The sequence below is a fragment of the Falco cherrug genome, chromosome 7, assembly GCF_023634085.1.
Source record: "Falco cherrug isolate bFalChe1 chromosome 7, bFalChe1.pri, whole genome shotgun sequence".
In the NCBI taxonomy this organism is placed as follows: domain Eukaryota; kingdom Metazoa; phylum Chordata; class Aves; order Falconiformes; family Falconidae; genus Falco; species Falco cherrug.
In genome coordinates, this window is record NC_073703.1 from 68832941 (window position 1) to 68853602 (window position 20662).

At 39.2% G+C, this 20662-nt stretch overlaps 1 protein-coding gene across 2 annotated transcripts in view; it reads left to right on the forward strand.

The window, feature by feature from the left end:
- The window catches only part of FLRT2 (fibronectin leucine rich transmembrane protein 2), a 65425-nt gene extending 45103 nt beyond the window's left edge, over nt 1-20322 (forward strand). For both annotated transcript variants that reach the window (XM_055716376.1, XM_005438744.3), the window contains one exon: nt 10014-20322. In XM_055716376.1, the coding sequence (XP_055572351.1) occupies nt 10446-12434 (1989 nt within the window). In that variant the 5' untranslated portion in view covers nt 10014-10445 and the 3' untranslated portion in view covers nt 12435-20322. The remainder of the gene's footprint in view (nt 1-10013) is intronic.
- Nucleotides 20323-20662: the final 340 nt, after the last annotated feature.

The window sequence follows — 20662 nt, forward strand, 5'->3', positions numbered from 1 at the left end:
GCGTTAGAAATGTCTATTTACTATTTCTAACTTATTCTTATTTCTGCTTGTACCTAAAACTGAAGCTGTCCTGTGTTTATTTATGTGCAGTCCCATGCAGCCTCCCCTTCTCAAAGAACTTTGAAGTTAAACAAGAAATCTGAATGACTGCTGGGGAAATGTAGTATTGTACCTTTTCACCAAAGGAGAACCAAACCAGAGCGAAGTGCCAAAGAAGTGTGCTGTCACGATCAGGACTGGGCGATTCACATCCCCATTGAACCAAGCACCTTCTTTAATCCCACCACCTGTCAAATTTTCCTCAATACTTTTATTCTTCAGATGTGTACATTCTTAGGATGTGTGCTTGGGCATCAATGTTGAAAAGGGACGACAGGACTGTCTCACTGAAAACAGTTATTATCGTAGAGAGTTACCAGAATCCTGAATGCAAACAAGCAAAAAATAAATGGAAAAAACAAGCAAAAGTAACTGAGGAAAAAATAATCCATAAATGGTCCATATCCTTGGCAAAATGTGCTCACCCACAGCCTCTGGTGCTTCTTTTCTCTCTTTAAGGGAAATCACTGCTTTTACTGGTGTCTGGGTAAACAGTGGATCTTGAGAGAATGCTACCACATGCTGGATGTTTTTGTACTGTTATAAAATAGGTACTGCTATCTCTTTAGTGTTTTATATTACTGTAGAATAAGTATTTTTTTGTATTCTGATGATGTGTGGGAACACAAGGTGTTTCCTGTATGAGGTGCTCTAGTGTCATTCCTGGAGTAGTGAGAATATTGCACTTTCTCCACCTGTGCATACAGGAAAGTGTAATTGGATCACTGGGAAAAGATAAAAAATCCAGATCCCTAGACCCTTGTCAGGCGCTATTGATGCTGAGATATTGTACAGTGAATAAATAATTAAACTATTTAGCAGAATAGGGGTTTCACAGGCTTAACTGTATGTTCTTCATCCATCATTTTAATATCTTTCCCCTTTTCTGGCAACTGGCTATCTGAATGGCAGTGGTTTTTAAAAACAACTGATTGATAACCTTGTTTGCCTGTTACAGGGGCTGTGTCATATATGCAAGATTTGTTCTCTAGCTGCAGAACATCTTTTGTTCAGTGGCCCCATAAGTGACTACACCATACAGGACAGATTCTCTGAAGCAGTTAGAGTGCAAACAACTTTATTAATCTTTCTTGATAGCTCCTTAGCAGTGTTTATGGAGTAGTTCTTAGTACTGTGAAGGAGCAGCATGCTAAGTAATATTAAAAGGGGAAGGAGAGATCTCCATCTGGCTTTGTTGGAAAGATGAACGTATGATGACACTTTCAGCTTTACTTGTATCAAGGTGCCTGAGAGGTTGAGGGGCAGCTAGTGCCATATTTTCTCCCTGGACCATATGCTACAAATAGGGAAGATAAGAACATGGCAGCCCACACTCATTTGCCTAAGACCCCAAATGAATGATACCCCACAAGGTAATGTGACACCATGCAGAATCTCATCAATGATGTAGCGCCATGCAACACATTTAAAATGTGTCAAGATGTTGTCTCCACAGAAGCAATGTTTAGTCACTTAGGTCACTAAAAGCAGCTTTTTCAAATTATCCACAGACGTTTTGCCAGGCTGCCCACATATCTCTAGATAAAAGCAAACTGTTTGCTTCGCAGTGTAGAATAATTTATAGGTAGGGACCAATTTGCTTGCAAAGAAACAGCAGGTTGCCTTCATTTTTTCTTAGTACAAAATGCATTATGCTAAACAAAGTACAGAACATTTGTGTTCCAAAAGGGGAATTATTTTAAATTTGTTTAGTGTTATTAGTTTTTTCTCAAACAGACGTGTCCAGTTTTTGTCACAGAAAGCTGTAAGCCCTCTGGGAGAGGGTCAAGAAAGCAAACAAAGAATATATCTTTTTTTTTCCATTTTACTATGTTAAGTGCAGCTGTCCAGAGGCAGATAATTCCACAACAGCTTTCATGGTTTTGAAATGTGGAATGTAAACACTATTTTATGAATGCTGTCATGACATGAAATTGTGTCAAAACTTACCTTTTTGGGTAAAAAGGTCAATTTCTCACTCTTCTTTTATCCTTTTTTCTCTCTCTGCCTCTGGTCATAAACGATGAGAAAGCGTTGGACCTCAGGCACATGTCCTATTGAAAACATAATCAAAACTGACAAATCTCCATGAAAGGTTTTGGCTTCAGTTAAATCGTATATTTTAATGAAAATGCATTTTGTTGAAACGTTCCAGATAGCTCCTCATGTAAAATTCTTTTCATCTGCCATTTCCAACTTTCTCAATCCAGCTTTACATCATCACATAGTACATTGCTGAGTTTATTGAGCCCTAGATGAGATCCATCAAAACTATTTCACCTAAGAGATGAGATCAGTTCTTTGGGGATGAAAGACTAGGTAATTAATTCACTACCATACTAAATAGATCGTTCTCACTTTTTGACAGATTTGTTAAGTTTTGAACAGCGCAGCATTAGACTGGTGAGGAATTAGACTAGGCCTTGGGGGAAGGTTAATAAAGACACCAATAGCCCTTTGCTAGTAGGTGCAATACTCCATTTAATATGAGTCCTGGAGGTGATCATCTGTTCCTCTTTGCCCGCTGGAGTGAAACTATCATGATGGTCACCATCTGGAGTAAATTTTCAACAATCAGCGATTTTGTAATGAAAGCAGGGATATTTCTTTATAAACAGATGCTTGGGCTATCAATGACTTTGGGCTGCCTTGAAGTCCTATACAACTCAGAAGCTCATGTTGGTGAAAAACCTGGAATTCTGCATGTTTCCTTCTCCCTTGTGTTCTGTGAGGGTGTCCTACCTGCTTGTGCAGAGGCAATTAAAGATTCTGTTTTTTAAATGTGTGTCCTCATTACCTTTTACTCTGGCAGCTACCATTAGCTGAAATAGCACGTTTTGATGATTCCTACATTAGAATTCAGGACTCCACAGGCAGAAAGTCCTTAGAGGCAGTTTTCCATTTCTAGAACTCTCCTTCCGGGTCTGCCAGAAGCTGAAATGATCAATAACAAAGGTCTATGCAAGAATAATCCATGCAGACAGGGGTTCAGATTGGGCTGGGTGGTATAACAACCAAAAAGATAAATTTGGATGAATGGCACAACAGTGAGCACTAGTGCAGCCTGCAGTAGGATATGCGCTATTTCTTTGATGTTTTCCATTAGATGTTCTATAGCCTTTCATTTCTGTTTTTTATTACTAAAACCAGTCATATTTCCTGACATATATCGACTATGACAAAAATTGTATTGACCTATAGGGCAGCTGTGTGCATGAACAGGCATGAGGTTTTTTGTCATGGACTGGAAACACAGATGTTTCTAGGTTTAGAGGTTTATTACTTATCACAGGTGATATGGTCTTGATGAAGTTATGCAACATCAAATTTTGAGAATAACTTCCTTGTGTCATAAATAAGTAACTGTTGAGCAAAGGCAGGAATGAAGATACCTTAGTCCAGACAGGCTGTACTCTCCGCAGCTGAACCTTGGCATTTCAGTGCCCACTTAGGGACAAGGCTGAGAAGCTGAGCAGGATGCTTGGCACAGGACAGTGCCCAGAGGGATGAAAGCAGCCTTGAATTCATGGTTCCACCCGAGGCATTAATGCTGTTGCTCTTGCAGCTATTTCAGCCCTGCTTCCCAGAGGGAAGTGGTCACCCCAGTGATTGTCTTGCAGTTTGTTCTCTCTTTTGACCCGTCACTGGTTCCTAGTAATCGGTAAAAGGAGACAAATCTGTTGTACCTGAGCTGTATCCCTCACAAACCTTTTTTCCCTTTGCTAACTCCCTTTCCTCCTCCTCTCTTGCATGCCTCCTCATACCTATGCAATAATTGCACTCTGTAGTAACTCACAAATAAAAAGTGTCTTGAACCATGAAGTACATAAATTCAATGCTCATTATTACCATGTAGAAATATTACTTTTCCCAGAAACAAAGTGCTGCACTGCTCAAACGGGTTGTCAGGCGTGTAACAGAGATGCTGTCAAACAAGCCAGCAGTCACTGGTGACCCCAGACATCTGTGAGGAAAGAGAAGTGTGTGCATGTTGTGTGGGCATGGACAAAGTGGGAAGAAAACGAGTCCCAGATTTATTCGTTTATTTGTTTATTCAAGATTTCCTGCGGTCCTGGCTCCCCCTCCTGGCGCTCAGGAATTGGGCTGCCCAGATTCCTGGTGGCTGACAAGAGCCTGCACACCACCCAGATTTCCAGAGACAAAGCTTTTGTTCATTATAATATCGTGCCTTTTAGAAAGGGATTTCCTGAAGCTTGCAACCTTCAGGGAAATGTGTCTGCTTCTTAATTTGCAGGAATGTAGCTGGAAAAAGATAAAAGGCTTGGAGGAGCAGAAGGTTAAGGAAGAGCAAGGGGGGAAGGATGGCAAATGACATCTTTAGACCCGTTGCTGCAAGATGTACCACTCTCTAAACTTTCTTCTGCCTCCACCAAGGCAGATCCAAACCCATTTCACTTGCCTTCAGCAGGCTGCTTGATCTGAGCTGTTGAGAATAATTATAAGTGCAAACCGAGAGGCAAAACCAGGTGTCCTCATCAGAGCAGAAAAGAACATGAGGGAAGAACCCATTTGTGTACATTTGCTGAATCATTTTGCTAACAGTATTGCAAAGGCAATAAGGTCTGTCTCTGCCAAAAGCTGTCCATATAGACTTCATAGTGTCTGTAACAGTGTACAGAGACACTTTATGGTTTCCTTCCAGGACTAGCTACCGATCATTCTCCTGACATCGATATTCACTTTAGAAGGCGGCAACAAGGATGGTTTCTTCTTTTCCACCTCACCTCATTTTCTTCCTTTTACCTCTTCTTCTTACATAATACACACCCGTAACTATGGAGCAGCCACAGCAGCAAGCACACAGAAGGGCTTCCTCTAAAAGCATTTTGGTTCCTCTGGGTCATTTTTTTTGTGCCTTTGATGCAGAGATTATAGCCTCATACTAAATTTTGAACACAAAGTTCAAACTCGCATAACTCACAGAGAACCGTAAGCAGTAAACCATCACCTAAGGCTCTAATCAGCTAAAAAAAAGCCAAAATATTCATTCATGTGTAGATGTCAGCTCTACTTATGTGAAAAAAAGGGATTTGTCAGGTATTAGTCCATAATTATTTTTTGTTACCGGATGATAGAAATACAGGGGCTTTTTTCTTTAAGCACTAGGAACTCTGTACTAGGTTTCAGAGGAATGGAATCAGATTTATTTTCTGGTTGTCATTCAATTCCAGATGTAATAGCCGTGTACTTAACTGTATATTATAATTATGTAGAGTAAGATTATGACTTGATTATGACCTTGATCTGCAGTAAAGCCAAGAAAATTTACACCAAATGGTTTTGTGCTAAATGAAAATCACTGACTGGTAGTTGCAAAAAAGAGTGGATATGACCATTTGGTTTTGGTTTTTCTTGCCTTTCAGTTTATGTTGCATGGCACCATGAGCAATGGATGAACTGCTAGGAAAAGTGGTGCTGGATGGTTAGAATATCAGAAAAAAACCCATCCAAAACCTTGGATTCCTAGGACCTATTTTTGATTATTTTCAGGATTCCTTGAAGGAAAGGATAGCCAAGCATTGTTAATTTGATTCCCTCTGAAAATTTAATAGCCTTAATACAAAACATGGGAAGACTAATGAAGACGGATAACCTGGCTTCAGGAGCACCACAAAACTCCTGTGCTTATAGGGCTGTAAGTATCCATACGCAGGCTGTGCTCTATATGCTGCCTCCTCCCTTTAATCTGTTATCTCTCCTGGACATCAATAGGTTCCCAGGCAGCCACAGGGACCTCGCCTGGCACTGCATGTCGGGAAGAGACACCATAGACACAGCCACGGAGGCAATGGTGGTCAGTGAGGGGGGAAAGGGTTCCATAAGCAGGCTGCTAGTGGGTTGTTGGTTGTTTTTTTTTCCCTAGATACCACAAATTTATGATTGAGTAGCATTTGCAGTAATATATGAATTATTGAAACATGTTTGTTTAATGAAGCGAAATTATTTCGTGGCTATGCACAGCAGGGTGACTGAAGCTTGAAGTTGTGTGGATGATTCTGACCAGTGAAAGGGACACTAATAAAACTTTCACCTTCCTGACTTGCAGCCAGGTGTTTCAGCCTTTAAATATCTTTAATCAAAATATCTTAAAGGAGCTGTTAAGTTTCAGTGTTGAACAAAAACAAATTTGAAATTTTTATCCAGTACACCACGCCAGAATTGTCCTTCTCCAGCTAGCATCAGTCATGCCAAAAGAGAATTTAAATAAGACAGGCTTGAAAAAAGACAGTGAGATGAATATGTTGATCAGAAACTCCTCTTAAGATATGAAAGGGAATATTTCCATTGATGTCAGGAACTCAGGCCACTGAGCCAAATTTTCAGACATGGCCACCTAAAACGTATGCATATGTTCTCATCTGTTTCAATGTACTTTTCTCTAACTTTATTATATCATTCCTTAAATCCTAATGGGATTTAATATCCTGGCTGCAGTAAGACAGGAAATATCCTAGACACTTGGAAGACATTGCTTGTGCTCCAAGGAGGATATAGTGAGAAATAATAGAAATCAAGTGTACAGGGCAAAAAAATAGAAACAGAAATTAACAAGGTGGTGATGGGAAGACGTGTTATTATTGACGCTTTTGCTTGTTAATTTCTTTAATTTTAAATTAGTTGTGGCAGGTTCCCTCACCCTTGTCCTTCTCTTCCTAGACTGGTATTTAGAACCGCCTGGAGTCACAACATGCAGAGGCACTGCCATCTGTAGTTTATGAGTCAATTCCCCAAGATTTACAATCATGGAGCTAAGGAATACCCTTAATTCCTCCACTTCCAAAACTCCACTTCTGCAAGTGATCAGTTCATTTGCAGAGAGACTCCGTTCAGTTCTTGTAAAAATATTGGAAACAGAGAGCTTGCTTTAAGGAAGCCAACATGGCAGGAATGGGGAGAAAGCTCAATTACTCTACCTGCCTTTCATTTTGGCAATTTGCTAAAGAACAAACTGTTTCAGCTTTTCCAGCCTTCTGGAACTCGCAGAGGAAGATTTTCCATCACAGAGTTTCTTTTTCAAATCAAGCAGGTTGTTCAGCTCTTCAATCCTTTTAAAGTCTTTGGGGTAGAGATTTCTAATACAGGGACACAACTCACTTTTGCATTAGTGATTTGCTGAAATTTGTGTTACGTGGCACTATGAGCAGTGGGTGAACTGCTAGGAAAAGCGGTGAGATTTGCTGAAAAATACTGCAACTATGACCACTACTATGAGGTATTAATAAACAGTTTTAAAAGACTACTGGGGTAAAGCTTTTCCCAAAAATATTATTTAAACATACTCAGTTGTATCTTTGCTTCCTCGTTCCTTCCTTAGATTACACTGCAGTCAATCCTGAAGTCATAAATATCTAATTTGATTTGTCCTTGTGCTCTTGCTTAATACAATCAACAGTAGTTACCAACGCTTATCTTCTGCACTGAGTTTTATAGCACTGGTTTATTAAGGACAGATAGCTGGAAATTAGGATACTGCCATTAATAAAAAGACTCCATTTCTCACCATTATAAAGGGAGAAAGCAGTAGGAAAGTTTTAATAGATTTCTAAGGGCAAAACCCATGTAAGAATAAAGAGAAAAACTCCAGCGTGCCAGTTTCCAAAGTGCTGATACGCTTAAGTGACTGTCCAGTCAAAGCTCTTTTACTGGTAATATCTAATGAGAAATGCTGCGTGTTTGACCCAATATGCTAGAATCATTACTGAAATCTTTTATTCATATGCCACATTTACTTAGGTGAGAGGTGCTCTGGGCAGAGTCCTAGAAGAAGGTGCGTGCATAAATCAGTTTTAATACGGCATTCCCTCCTTAGGAGATTCCCAGCAAACCAGGAGCTGCAGCTGCCTGTAGCTGCATGTCCTCAGCTGGGCTGTCTATCATACCCAGGAGCCAAATAAAACCTCGTCAGCAATCGGACTTACAATCAAAAGAGAGCTCAGTGCAAGATACTGACCCTGTGAGGAGGTACAGGCCGTCTGTCCCTGATGATGGAAAGGGAGTGGGAGAATCACTGTTATTACTCTGTGCGGTACCGAGCACCTCAGAGGAGGCTCTGCACATCCTTTCTTATTTTAAAAAGCCAGTGTCACGATGGATCAGAGCAGTACGATGCAGATGGGAGCCAGGCCATATTAAAGGCGGATAAACTGTCACAGTTAGGCTCATGTTAGAATGTAATCCTGTTAGACTTTCTCTACAGTATCACGTCATCTTACATAATTGAAAAGAACCCACTCTTGACTGAAATATGCCTGCGAGAGAGAAAACCTTAAACAGCAGGGTGGCTAATTGTACCGTTTCCAGAAAAGGACAACAGACATTATAGGCTACATTACAGTATACGTACATTTACCATTTGAATTTATAATGATAAGCTACAGGACGTTTCAGGCTCTCACATTTATCTCCAACCATTCTAGCCTTGAGGCTGATATTCGATGGTGCTCCAAATAAGTATAGTAATCTGCAAGTGCAAGGTTGCAGGGTTACAACAGTTTTGAGTCCTGAAGAGACTTCCTACACTGTCAGTCCATAGGCTTCCCAAAAGCAGCATTTGGGACGTGTCATGAACTGCACAGCTGTGGCAGAAGAACAAGCTTTCACGTATTCCTGAATTACATTTCTTTCTGAATTACCTGGATGGTTTTTAAACTGCTTAAATAAAGGGGAAAAGATTTTTAAACGTGATTTCTGTTCACTGAAATTGCATTTTGCTGAAATCCCAGCCAATGAGTTTTGATTTGGGCAAACAAAATCTGGAAAAATACTGTGCTTATGTAACTGCTATTCAAGACACAGATCTACACATGCTTGGTACTTGGCAGGGTTTATATCCTTCAGTAGGTTCAAGTACGAAAAATGCAGCGTTTGTTTTCAGTCAATGGAAACAACATACAACAAGACATCATCATACAGTACAGTATCTTTCACTGCATGCTTTAGAGAGTTGTTTGGTTATAGATCTGAATAATAAATAGTAGCTGGGAATGTAAAAGTTAAAAATTACACTTACAAGCCAAAAATACACCTTAAAGAGCTCGTCTATGCTAAAGCTAACAAACTTGTTTATGTAGCCATTCACAGACAACTGCGTAGCAGAATTAAAAGTATCTAACCTTTATGTTTCAAAGAAAGTGCTTTCCTGCAAAGCTACTGTAGTTTGAGCTGATATGCTAAAACACTAACTTAGCAGATGTGAGCCTGTTTCATTTAGTGGAAAGCTAATTCTGAAGTCTGTTGACAGCACAGTTCACATCAGAACCAGTATCAGGATGATAGTTTTAGCAAATACATGCCTTACAGCAGGTTATCTTGTGTTTGTGGATTACCATACTTATTTAAAAGACTCTCCTCATAAGTAGCTAATTCACTGTAGTAAAGTGCAATAATCTGGTAGTGTGCATTAAGTTGGAGAATATACATAATGGCATTACAGAAATAGAAGCAGAACATTCCAGAGTCTGGTAGGAAATGAAGAAAACATGGAGTGTGATTAAATAGTACAGCCCAGAGCCTACTCTGTCAGGCATCAGTGAATAGCATTCATTGAAGTCAGTGGTTCTGCAAAAGAAAAGAATACCTGAGCAAAAATTTCCAGTTAAATGGTTTAGTTTTAGGTTTGTAAAATGTTTTATTTTTAGGATTTGAAACACTGTGAGAGTACAAAGACTGGAAGTACAATATGCAAACACAAGTGATAGATCTAGCCTTCACTGAAGTCGCTGGAAGTCTTTCAATCACTGCAATGACTTTGCATCAAATCTATTTCAAGACTATTTTTTTTTTCCCAGAAAGCCACAAAGAGCACAGCCTTAGAATAGGCTTCCAATGGGCTTGATCTTCCCTATTAAACATTTCACGCTATTCATCTTTTTCTTTTCTCTTTTCTTTTACAGGCAAGACAGATCTGGCAGATAGCTGATATGAGGACTTGGGTGACTTCAGAAAGCCGAGTTTAACGCCAACAGACTTCAGTGAAAGGAAATATTAACCCTCCAAGCAACTCATACACAGACAACTTTTGGTAGCTTTAAATTAACCTGTTGCTCACCTGCAGAGACATGCCTATTGTTTCTTTCAGCACATATGGAGGAGGGCCACAAACTTTGTAACCCTGGCTAATAAGACTGTGGCTTTCTTATCACAAGTAGGAGGTAGGCCAATTGTAAAAGGATTATTTTATACATAGCCTCCAGGACTTTAGCTCTGGCATGAACACTGGACAAAAAAATAGAAGCTAATTTTAATGACCTGAGATTTTGCTACCTGTGCTTTATTATTGTTATCAGTTCGTTAACACTTTGGTACTTTATTTCTTTAAATTAGAAATGGGTTCTTGGACTAGAATGTGGCCCACAGATTGGGCTGTCCTCATGAAATCATGGCTTATCTTTTCCCTGGGGCTCTATGTGCAGGTCTCCAAAACCCTGGCCTGCCCAAAAGTGTGCCGCTGTGATCGAAACTTTGTCTACTGTAATGAGCGAAGCTTGACCTCAGTGCCTCTTGGGATACCGGAGGGTGTAACCGTCCTCTACCTCCATAATAACCAAATTAATAATGCTGGATTTCCTGCAGAGTTGCACAATGTCCAGTCTGTGCACACAGTCTACCTATACGGCAACCAATTGGATGAATTCCCCATGAACCTGCCCAAGAATGTCAGGGTTCTCCACCTGCAGGAAAACAACATTCAGACCATTTCTCGGGCTGCCCTCGCTCAGCTTCTGAAGCTGGAAGAGCTACACCTTGATGACAACTCCATTTCCACTGTTGGCGTTGAGGATGGGGCATTCCAGGAAGCCATCAGCCTCAAGCTTCTGTTCTTGTCCAAGAATCACTTAAGTAGCGTACCAGTAGGCCTTCCGGTGGACTTACAAGAACTTCGAGTAGATGAAAACCGAATTGCTGTCATTTCAGATCTGGCCTTCCAGAATCTTACAAGTCTGGAGCGTCTGATTGTGGATGGCAATCTCCTTACTAATAAAGGCATAGCTGAAGGTACCTTCAGCCACCTCTCCAAGCTCAAGGAATTCTCAATAGTACGGAATTCACTGACCTACCCTCCTCCTGATCTTCCAGGTACACATCTGCTAAGGCTCTACTTGCAGGACAACCAGATAACCCATATACCACTCACAGCCTTTTCAAACCTCCACAAGCTGGAACGTCTTGATATTTCTAACAATCAACTTCGGATGTTGGTAAAGGGGGTATTTGATAATCTCCACAACCTGAGGCAACTCACTGTAAGGAATAATCCCTGGTTGTGTGACTGTAGTATTAAGTGGGTCACTGAATGGCTCAAATTTATTCCCGCTTCCATCAATGTACGGGGTTTTATGTGCCAGGGACCAGAGCAGGTCCGAGGTATGGCAGTCAGGGAGCTCAATATGAATATGTTGTCATGCCCCACCACCACCCCTGGTCTGCCACTTGTCATCACCCCCGTCCCTGACGCAGCCATGCCAACTACATTAGTTCCCACCTCATCAGTTCCTCCCCCAAGTAGCAAATATAATCCTCTCACTCCCACCATAGCCACACTCCCCACTGTGCCTGACAGGGAGGACAGAGAAAGGGTGACACCTCCTGTATCCGAACGGATTCAACTCTCCATCCATTTTGTGAATGACACTTGCATCCAAGTTAACTGGATGTCTCTTTTTACCGTGATGGCGTATAAACTCACATGGGTTAAAATGGGCCATAGTCTGGTAGGAGGAATTGTGCAGGAACGAATAGTTAGTGGTGAGAAGCAACACTTAAGCTTGGTAAATCTGGAGCCCAAATCCACCTATCGGATTTGTTTGGTTCCACTGGATACTTATAACAATTACCGAACTGCAGAAGACACTGTCTGCTCAGAAGCTACAACCAAGGCTTCCTTTTTGAGCAACGGCAGCAACATCCCCTCCAGCCACGAGCAGACGACTTCTCAGAACCTGGGCTCCCCATTTCTGCTGGCAGGGTTGATTGGGGGTGCAGTGATATTTGTCCTCGTGGTCCTGCTCAGCATTTTTTGCTGGCACATGCACAAAAAAGGGCGTTACACCTCCCAGAAGTGGAAATACAACCGGGGCCGTCGGAAAGATGACTACTGTGAGGCAGGGACCAAGAAGGACAACTCCATCCTGGAGATGACGGAAACCAGCTTCCAGATTGTCTCCTTAAATAATGATCAGCTCCTTAAAGGAGATTTCAGACTGCAGCCCATTTATACCCCAAACGGGGGCATTAACTACACAGACTGCCACATCCCCAACAACATGCGATACTGCAACAGCAATGTCTCAGACCTGGAGCACTGTCATACGTGATAGTGAGAGGAGATGGGGGTGTCTAGGACAAAGAGGAAAAACTCTGGAAAAAGTAACCCCCCAAACAACAATGAAAAAATTACATTTGATAAATGTTACACAGATGCATTTATGCATTTGAATACTCTGTAATTTATACGGTGTACTATATAATGGGATTTAAAAAAAGTGCTATCTTTTCTATTTCAAGTTAATTGCAAATGGTTTTGTAACTCTTTGCTTTTTAAATCTTTAAAAAATATTGCTAAGTACTGTACAGGGTTGTACAATAAGAACCCAATGTCATGGCAAAGGAAAGAATGACTCATTCTTCAAGCATTAACCACTTTGCTGTCGAAGCTGTCTGAGGGATGTTAAGTTTCTAGGTGTCCTGTAGTACAGGAAAATAAGTGCATATTAAAACAGGGTCACTAGGAACGGACAAAAGCGACTCAGATAAAATAGGTACAACCCTTCTGACCTGAACCCGGCAGTTGCTGTTGAGCTTCAAACAATTGGAAATACTTCCATTCCCCTTTGTCAGTTCTGCGTTTCCTACCTCCAGCTGGAAGCTGGAGTCCTGAGTGCTACCAAAAAGGCTACTTTCTCCTTTGGTTAGTTTTCTCCCAATATACTTGGAATAGGAAAGGTAGACAGCTCAATGTCAATCTCAAAGTGACCTTGATTCCTATTTGCCAGTGCTACTCTGACAGCGTCCCCCAATACTATACACTTTTATGATAGAAACAGTTCCTGGTTTTCATTATGATTAAGAAGCTTTAGGCATTCTCTGACCCTTCTCAGTGGGAGATGAAGGTTATCAGTATGTAACAGATAGCTGTCATTAAGCTGCACCTCTCTTTAATAGAGCAGCATTTGTTGACACAGCATGTTCAGGTAAAGCTTGAATGAGGGGAATTCTGAGTGCTCCCAGCTCTGCAGTATTCATGTAGAATTTGGAATCGAAAAGTGTAAATTGCTGAAGATGTGTTGCAAAATATGATGCCAACAGAAAGGTTGCTGTTGGCTTTTATAGTTCAAGCCCTGTTTGATTTAGGGCTCTGAGTTATGTTTAGTATGGAGAGGTAGGGAAAAAAAGAAAACAAGCAGAGAAAATAAATAAGAAAGACCTTTAAAATATTTATTTATTCTTGGAAAGGCCTCCAGGCCTGTTATGAACTGAAATATGTTCAGCAGGGAAAATTACTTGTAAATCCTGGTTGCTTTTTTTGGGGGTTGTTCCCCGACACCACCTCACACCCACCCCCCTCCTTCAAGTATAAAGAGACAGACATTAATTAAGCATTTGATTAGCTGAGGAATTTTGAGAACACAGGTACACACTGTCCTTCTGAATTACCCTTCTTTTATCTTAAGCTTTCAAAAATTTTCTACAACTATCAGTGCTTTCTAAGCAGTAGGTGGGCTTAGAATTTGCTTTTTTATTCCCTCAAATTCCGTAGCTGGAATACTTTCTGAGTCCTTGAGATTTACGTGCACTATGCGAAACATCATGCTTGTATTAAAACCTTGATGCTGCTCTCAAAATCACGTAACATTCCAGCCACTCCATTGACTCTGTGACTGCCAAGCACTCCGGATTTCTTGCCAGCTCAGTGGTAGAATCTAGTCCTTCCTTTCTTTCAGTTTGTTTATTTTTTAACGCAAGCAAAAGTTCACAGCAAAGAGAAAAGAAGGAGAGAAAAAAGAGAGAGAGAACTCTTTCCTGAGGGAGTAGGGAACCAAAGAGAAAACTTTTTACAGTGACCAGCTAGGGACGAGAAGAAGTTGTTACAATGGATTGGAAGTAAAGGCTGAAGCACTTTCACTGTGGAATGCTTAGACTTTTCACTTTATGAGGCTGCTTATGTTGGGAGAGAGAGTTTTAATCCTTTCCTTTGCTCATTTCGCTCAACCCATTCTTGAATCCCAGCAGTCTATGAGTGTGCAGTTTCTGAAATTCAAATCGCATGATAGCACTCATTTTCTGCAGTGGCAAAATGAATCTAATTATGACTGAAGGCAAAGTACAATCATTGTATAAGGAACGGCATCCTCCCCCTAACACCTTTTATAATCACATTTTGAAATTCCACTCTATATTCTGTATGTTTGCTATTTTCTTCAGCTATAACAGGTATTTTAGGCAACCTGTGTGGCTACTGTAATAGTAAAGTCACTGAAATGTTGCTGAATAAAAGGCTGCCATATGATTTCAAATGGTGTAATTCTAGGTAGAAACGTCTATGCAAAGTGTTTTTTTCTGTGACCTATTTACTGAAGATTATGATGAGAAGGTTGATACTTTTGTTTTGTTTGTTTCATATGTTTTACGTGCCAAAGCCCACAAGACAAGCAGCAAATAGTTGTGCCTCTGCACGCTTCCATTGCATGCTGGAGTTTGTTTGAAATTAAGTAGAGCCAGAGATTCCCGTTGGGTGTGGATGTAGTATTTAATTTCACTGAAATAACTAGCTTTACGTTTGATTTCAAAAGGCATCCTTTGAAAGTACGCGCTTACTAGAATTTCATACATCAATGACTGATGCTGGAGGAATCTTTGTCCTCCTTGATGAACATCTTCTGTTCCAGGCCTCAGGATACCATAGTTTCAAGATGAGCTAGGCGCCTTATTTGTAGCAAAAGACGTATTCAGGGAGTTCAGCCGTACTGCAGGTGAATGATCCACAAACCCAAACCAATGACAAGTGTGGTTGCTGTCCTAATAGGGTGAAAACAGAAGGCATTCACAAAGCATTTTGATCTCAGATGATGAAATGTATATATATCTATCTGTGGACTATTACTCGCTTACCTAGATCAAAAATCAAAATGATATTAAAGATAGCATAGTTTAAGCTTCTTTTCAGTATGAAAAAGAATATATATATTGGTATGGGATACTGACAAAGTTTCTTGTCTATAAATCCACTTCTAAAAAAAAAGTACCAAGCCACTTATACCAAAATTTATGGACAGAGCTGGGAGTGTTAGCTAAAAAATATTCACAGTTGTAATCAACTGAAAAGTCTTATGTTTCATTTGAAGGGTGTTTCTCCCAATTCAGTTGGTTTTTTTTTTCTTTTAAAAATACAGTTAATGTATTTCAGCCTACAACAGAGTTTGGGACTTTTCAAAGTGCCAGTCACACAAACAGCTGAGACTTCATTTCAGCTCACATCTAGAGAAGCACATAATAGACAATTTTTGCTAAGTGAAGTATTTGGAAAGAGTCAGAGTTAGAATTGGGCAATGATCTTTTGGTGCTGTAAAGTTCAAGATTAGCAGCTTTTTCCTTGGGCTTTGTAAAATAGGGTCATCTTCACTTAGTACAAATATATGACCACATATACTCACTAAAGGCTACACAGCAGAAGTCCCAAATTTGTGCATATACAACTCATCCAAAATACTCACTCTGAGGTGCTGATTTGGACAGGTTCTTTGGACATGGGGACAAATGAGTGGTTTACAGATAAGATCTTACCCATCTTCCTTTGTATGCTGCTAGTAGCTGTATACAGTAGCAGAAAAGATTGGTGAGTGGAATAAAACCAGAGTTTAAGTGAAATTATGTTAAAGCAGTATCACAACACTGCTGTGCCCGATGCTTGGGTTCCTTCTGAAGACTTATGTATTTACAAATAGGTCCTCATTTTCACTGATTCTGTCACTGTAACAAGTGTTCCTTGCATGTAGCTTGCTGGCAGAAACATCTGACGAATGCATGGACTTTGTGTTAATGGGTTCTTATTGGAGATATTGTTATTGAATTTCTTCATAAGAATTTTTTAGGGATGGGGTTACTTGGGACTGAAAAGATATTAGCAGTTTTCCCTGTAAAACAATAAAGGACTACAATGAATGTCACATAAAACAGAAAAACAAAGTGGCATACGCTATTTGCTACTAGAGTAGTTCAACTATTTTTTTCTCTCAATCATTTTCTCTTTTCATGAGAGAAAATTTCTCCCTCTGAGAAATATATTGATTTTAATTTTGCAAGCAAAATAACTTTATGCATATTGTATTGTTGTTATGGTTTTAAGGGTCTACATAAGGCACTTTATTAATGACATTTAAGTGAAAGTTCAGCTTTTGACAGTGAAGTGGTTAATCCCCATTGAATTCTCCATTTATAGTACTTCTTCACCTTAAAATTAACATGGAGATATTAAAGGTTTTTCTTTAAAACATGAGAATAATGGTTTTACTCATGACTTACCTTTCCAGCTCAGTGGAAAAACAAAACAGAAATGAGTGCCAAAACCAAAAGTTACTGGCTCTGAGCCTCATCAGATCATGCCTGATGCTCTCGTCTAAACACAGAGATAATCCTAGGAAGCTGATGATCACTCCTTCCCTGAACTCTTCCGAACAGGGTGCTTTATATCCCAGATGATACTGCAGGCAATATTGAAGCATTTGACATTAAATGTTTGTACAGCTCTTTAAAAGGACACTGGCTAGTAGTCCATCTGGAAAACTAGCACAAAAGAGATTTGGCAAGCTTTTATTGTACTGGGGCTCTGTGGAAATGTGCCTCGTGAGAGCTGAATTCTGACCCTCTCAGAAACAGATAAGCTACCAAATTATTATCATCACTCGGTCCCAAACATCTGAAGATGATCTTTCACAAAATTGATTTTAACTGAGACATGCACACTTGATTCTGTTCTGTGTTTGGTATACTTTCTATCTTTAACATGGAAAAATAGATGGTTTGAAGTCTGCGTTATCTGTTTTCTGCAATCTGCCATGTTGCACGCATTGTTAACTTCAAAACCTCACTATACACTATATATTATCTTGTTGACATATTCAGTAAAGAGTTATTTAAAAAAATACAACAATCCTGCTGTATTTATATGAACAAGTTAATTAAAATAAGGATGTGAATATCTCAAAGGGAAAACAGAAAAGCAAAAATATCAATCTTCTGTACTTTCATTCCTGGAAATATTTTCAAATGTTCTACTTTATGTCCACCGTCTCTTCAGGTTCTAAAAGACAAATATTTTCATCTTCTGTCTCTCAAAGAGTTAAAGCATTTGTTACTTCAATTTCTCAGATTTAATCTTGTCTTTATAGGATTATCTCATTCTGATATGCGTGTAGGAAAGCACTGTAAAACAGGAACAGATTGTATTCCAGTGTTTGCAATTAATAGGTACATTTAAGCAGCTACACATGTCTGTAACAAATATATATGTGGAAGCTGTGACCCATTATGTGCATAGTCATTTGATAAATGCATTTGACATTCATCCTTGACAATCTTAAACCTGCCTTTTACCTATTACTATCTATTTAATCTGTTTCCTTGAAATGAAATGTGATTTTTTTCCACAATTCTCCTTTCAGAATTGTTCTTGAATTTTCAGAATGCACAACATTCAGACATAGGCCTTAATAAATTTTTGTATATCTTATACCTAATATATATGGTAATATATACAGTATATATAAAGATATGCTTTAGCTACTTAGAAATGAAAGTCACCCCTCTTCTAGTTACCTATATAAGAACTAATTTTTGGCTTTGCCATAACCTGAAGTACTGGATGTTACAAGCTGTGTCACTTCAAAACTTTGAAATGTGATATTGCTGAGTGTCACAATTCCTCTAGAAATTATTTTGTTCTCTGTCTTAACCCCAAATGTCAAGTAAAATTACCGAGAAACGCTGTGCAACACATCCACATCTAGCCCCCCCCACACACCTTAATGTGCCTCCCTGAACTTAATGTTTATTCTGAGTAACTGAACTTCTTGTCTCACTGCAGGAGGGTGGACAATAGAGGTAAAGTGAATGATAAACACTTGCAACCATTTATGTATTTCTGGCAAAAATAATGGCATCATCATTTTCAATTGACAATTTTGTTTTCTCTCAAAAAAAAGTTGACAAACGCTGACTACTTCATCAGATAATATTTTAGTAACCCCAAAATGATTTATCATAATAGAGATCAATCTTTATATTTACTTTTTGTAGGGGTAAGCTCAGTTATCTGGAGCTGTTCACACACGTATATGTGCATATAAATTCCTGGGGTTGTGTATGGAGGGTTTAGCTACAAGGAATTCCCAAAGCAAGTACACGGAGGGCTATATTTCTTTATTGCTCAGTCAATATTTTTCTTTATTTCACTTTAAAAGGAGCTCTTCTATCTAAAGAAGTGTTATGGTGCCGCATGGAGAAACTACATTTGGTCATTGAAGTACAAAACAAATGTTTTAATTCTACTTGAAGTGCCACTGAGAGTGAAGGCTCGAACTAGAGATCGCTAAAATACTTCTGTCACAGAGTAGAGACCTGGTGAATTGTTTAACAATAATTTGCATTCCTAAAACAAATTAGTACACTCTGATGGTAAAATCCTGGCCACACTGATTTCAAATATAAATCGGAGTATTTATAGGAATAATATATATTTCAGAAGGATTGTGAAAAACATTCAGTATGACACATATAATATGTCGCACTATATATCCCCAAATTAAATACATCAACTGACTAAGGCAGGAAGCCTATGGTATCTCTTTTGAAAAGCTAGGGGAGCAGTGAAACAGACTTCACAGAAAATGAGGTGAGAGAAATATGTACTGAGCAACATTGTCCAATGTAAAGCCACAAATGGGGGGCTGAGCACAGCAGGAACGTTCTTGTACACGTAAACACGCACGTCTTCTGCTTAGAACTCTGTATTATTGCTAACAGATGTGACTGCAAAAATGCATGCATGAATAGAAGGGTTTATAGTATAGTACACTTTGGTGGGGACATCTTGTATAGAATAAGAAGAATCTTGACTCTGTGCACTGGGTCTGTTATCTATCTTCCTCTGTATAGACAGGATTCATATACAGGAGGAAGTAACAAAAGAGGAACGAAAGTCATACTGATGACCCTATCCTGGTTTTCTGAATGTAGAAAGCCTTGAAGAATGATGACCTTGTGTAAACTATTACAGAAAATCCAACTCAAATGCATGTGTGTGTTTACACCTTTAACATGCTCTGTGCAAAAGTGAGAAGGCTCCGTGGTGAGGATCAGTCAGTGTGCCAAGCTGAGCACAACCATTCTTAAAAAGCACAATTGCCAGAAAGATTCTGTTAAAATGGTGTATTTCTGGAGTGAAATCAATATTTCTACTCCGATAGCTTTTGGGTAGGTGATCACATAGATAAAATTCTTTGTGATGAGGTCTGGAACAATGTGTCTAAAGATGGAATGCTGTAATTTTCATACTTTGAAACTGCTTGATGAAAAAAGGCAGATTTTGTTCCGTGAAGATGAAATGTAGGAATAATGATGGACAGAATGCAGAGATACTCCCCTTTACTGACATTTTATGGACATGAAAAAGGACACATACACATGCTTTATACATATACATTTGTGACATGATTTTAAATTTCCTTTACAATTTTCTGACTCCTCAGATGAGACACACTTCTAACACTTGTACAATATTCCAAAACATTTAAATCCTCAGAAATGACTGCAATTCCTTTCAATTAATAGAAACAAGAAAATGAGATTAAATGAGTATTTGCAGAAAGTGAACCCTACTTTCTCAGTGCTTTAGCACAAAAAAACCAAAAACCAAACAAACAAAATAAAAGAATGAAAGAAGACAACTGTTAAACTAGAATAGCCTTGCATTTCTGTTTAGGTAAGTCCTTCCAAATTTGTAGCACACTCAGTTGAATGTCGAACTTTGGTTTGACTTGAAAGTCAAATGATTTAAATGCCAGTGCTGTAAGCCTGACCTCCTATACCTTCTCAGGCTGGTTTGTGCATTCCCATTTCAGGAACCAATACGTAATTCATTGCTCTCTGACTCACAACCTGAATGTTAAGACATTTTCCCCATTAAAGAACCATGTTAAGAAAATCTGAGAGTTGGTGCGAAGTACTGCAGTATATCTTAGTGTGCGTAATTTCATTTATTCAAGCAGGGTGTTAGCATGGCTTTGTAAGCGAGGATTGCAGTGGCAAGGCATGCACATTAACTCTGTCATTTTCAAGAAAACCTTTCTCACCAGTATTAGACACTACTTCTAGGTGACAAAAAGCACATATGACTTATCAGGCTTATATGATTAGAAAAACAAACAAATGGGAATCGAGAAAGGAGAGACATTCCCAATTATTGTAGTTATACTAATAATACACAGTTGAGTACTTTAAGCAATTAAATAAGATCTTATAAAAGTATTGAAGCTTTTCATATTAAAGG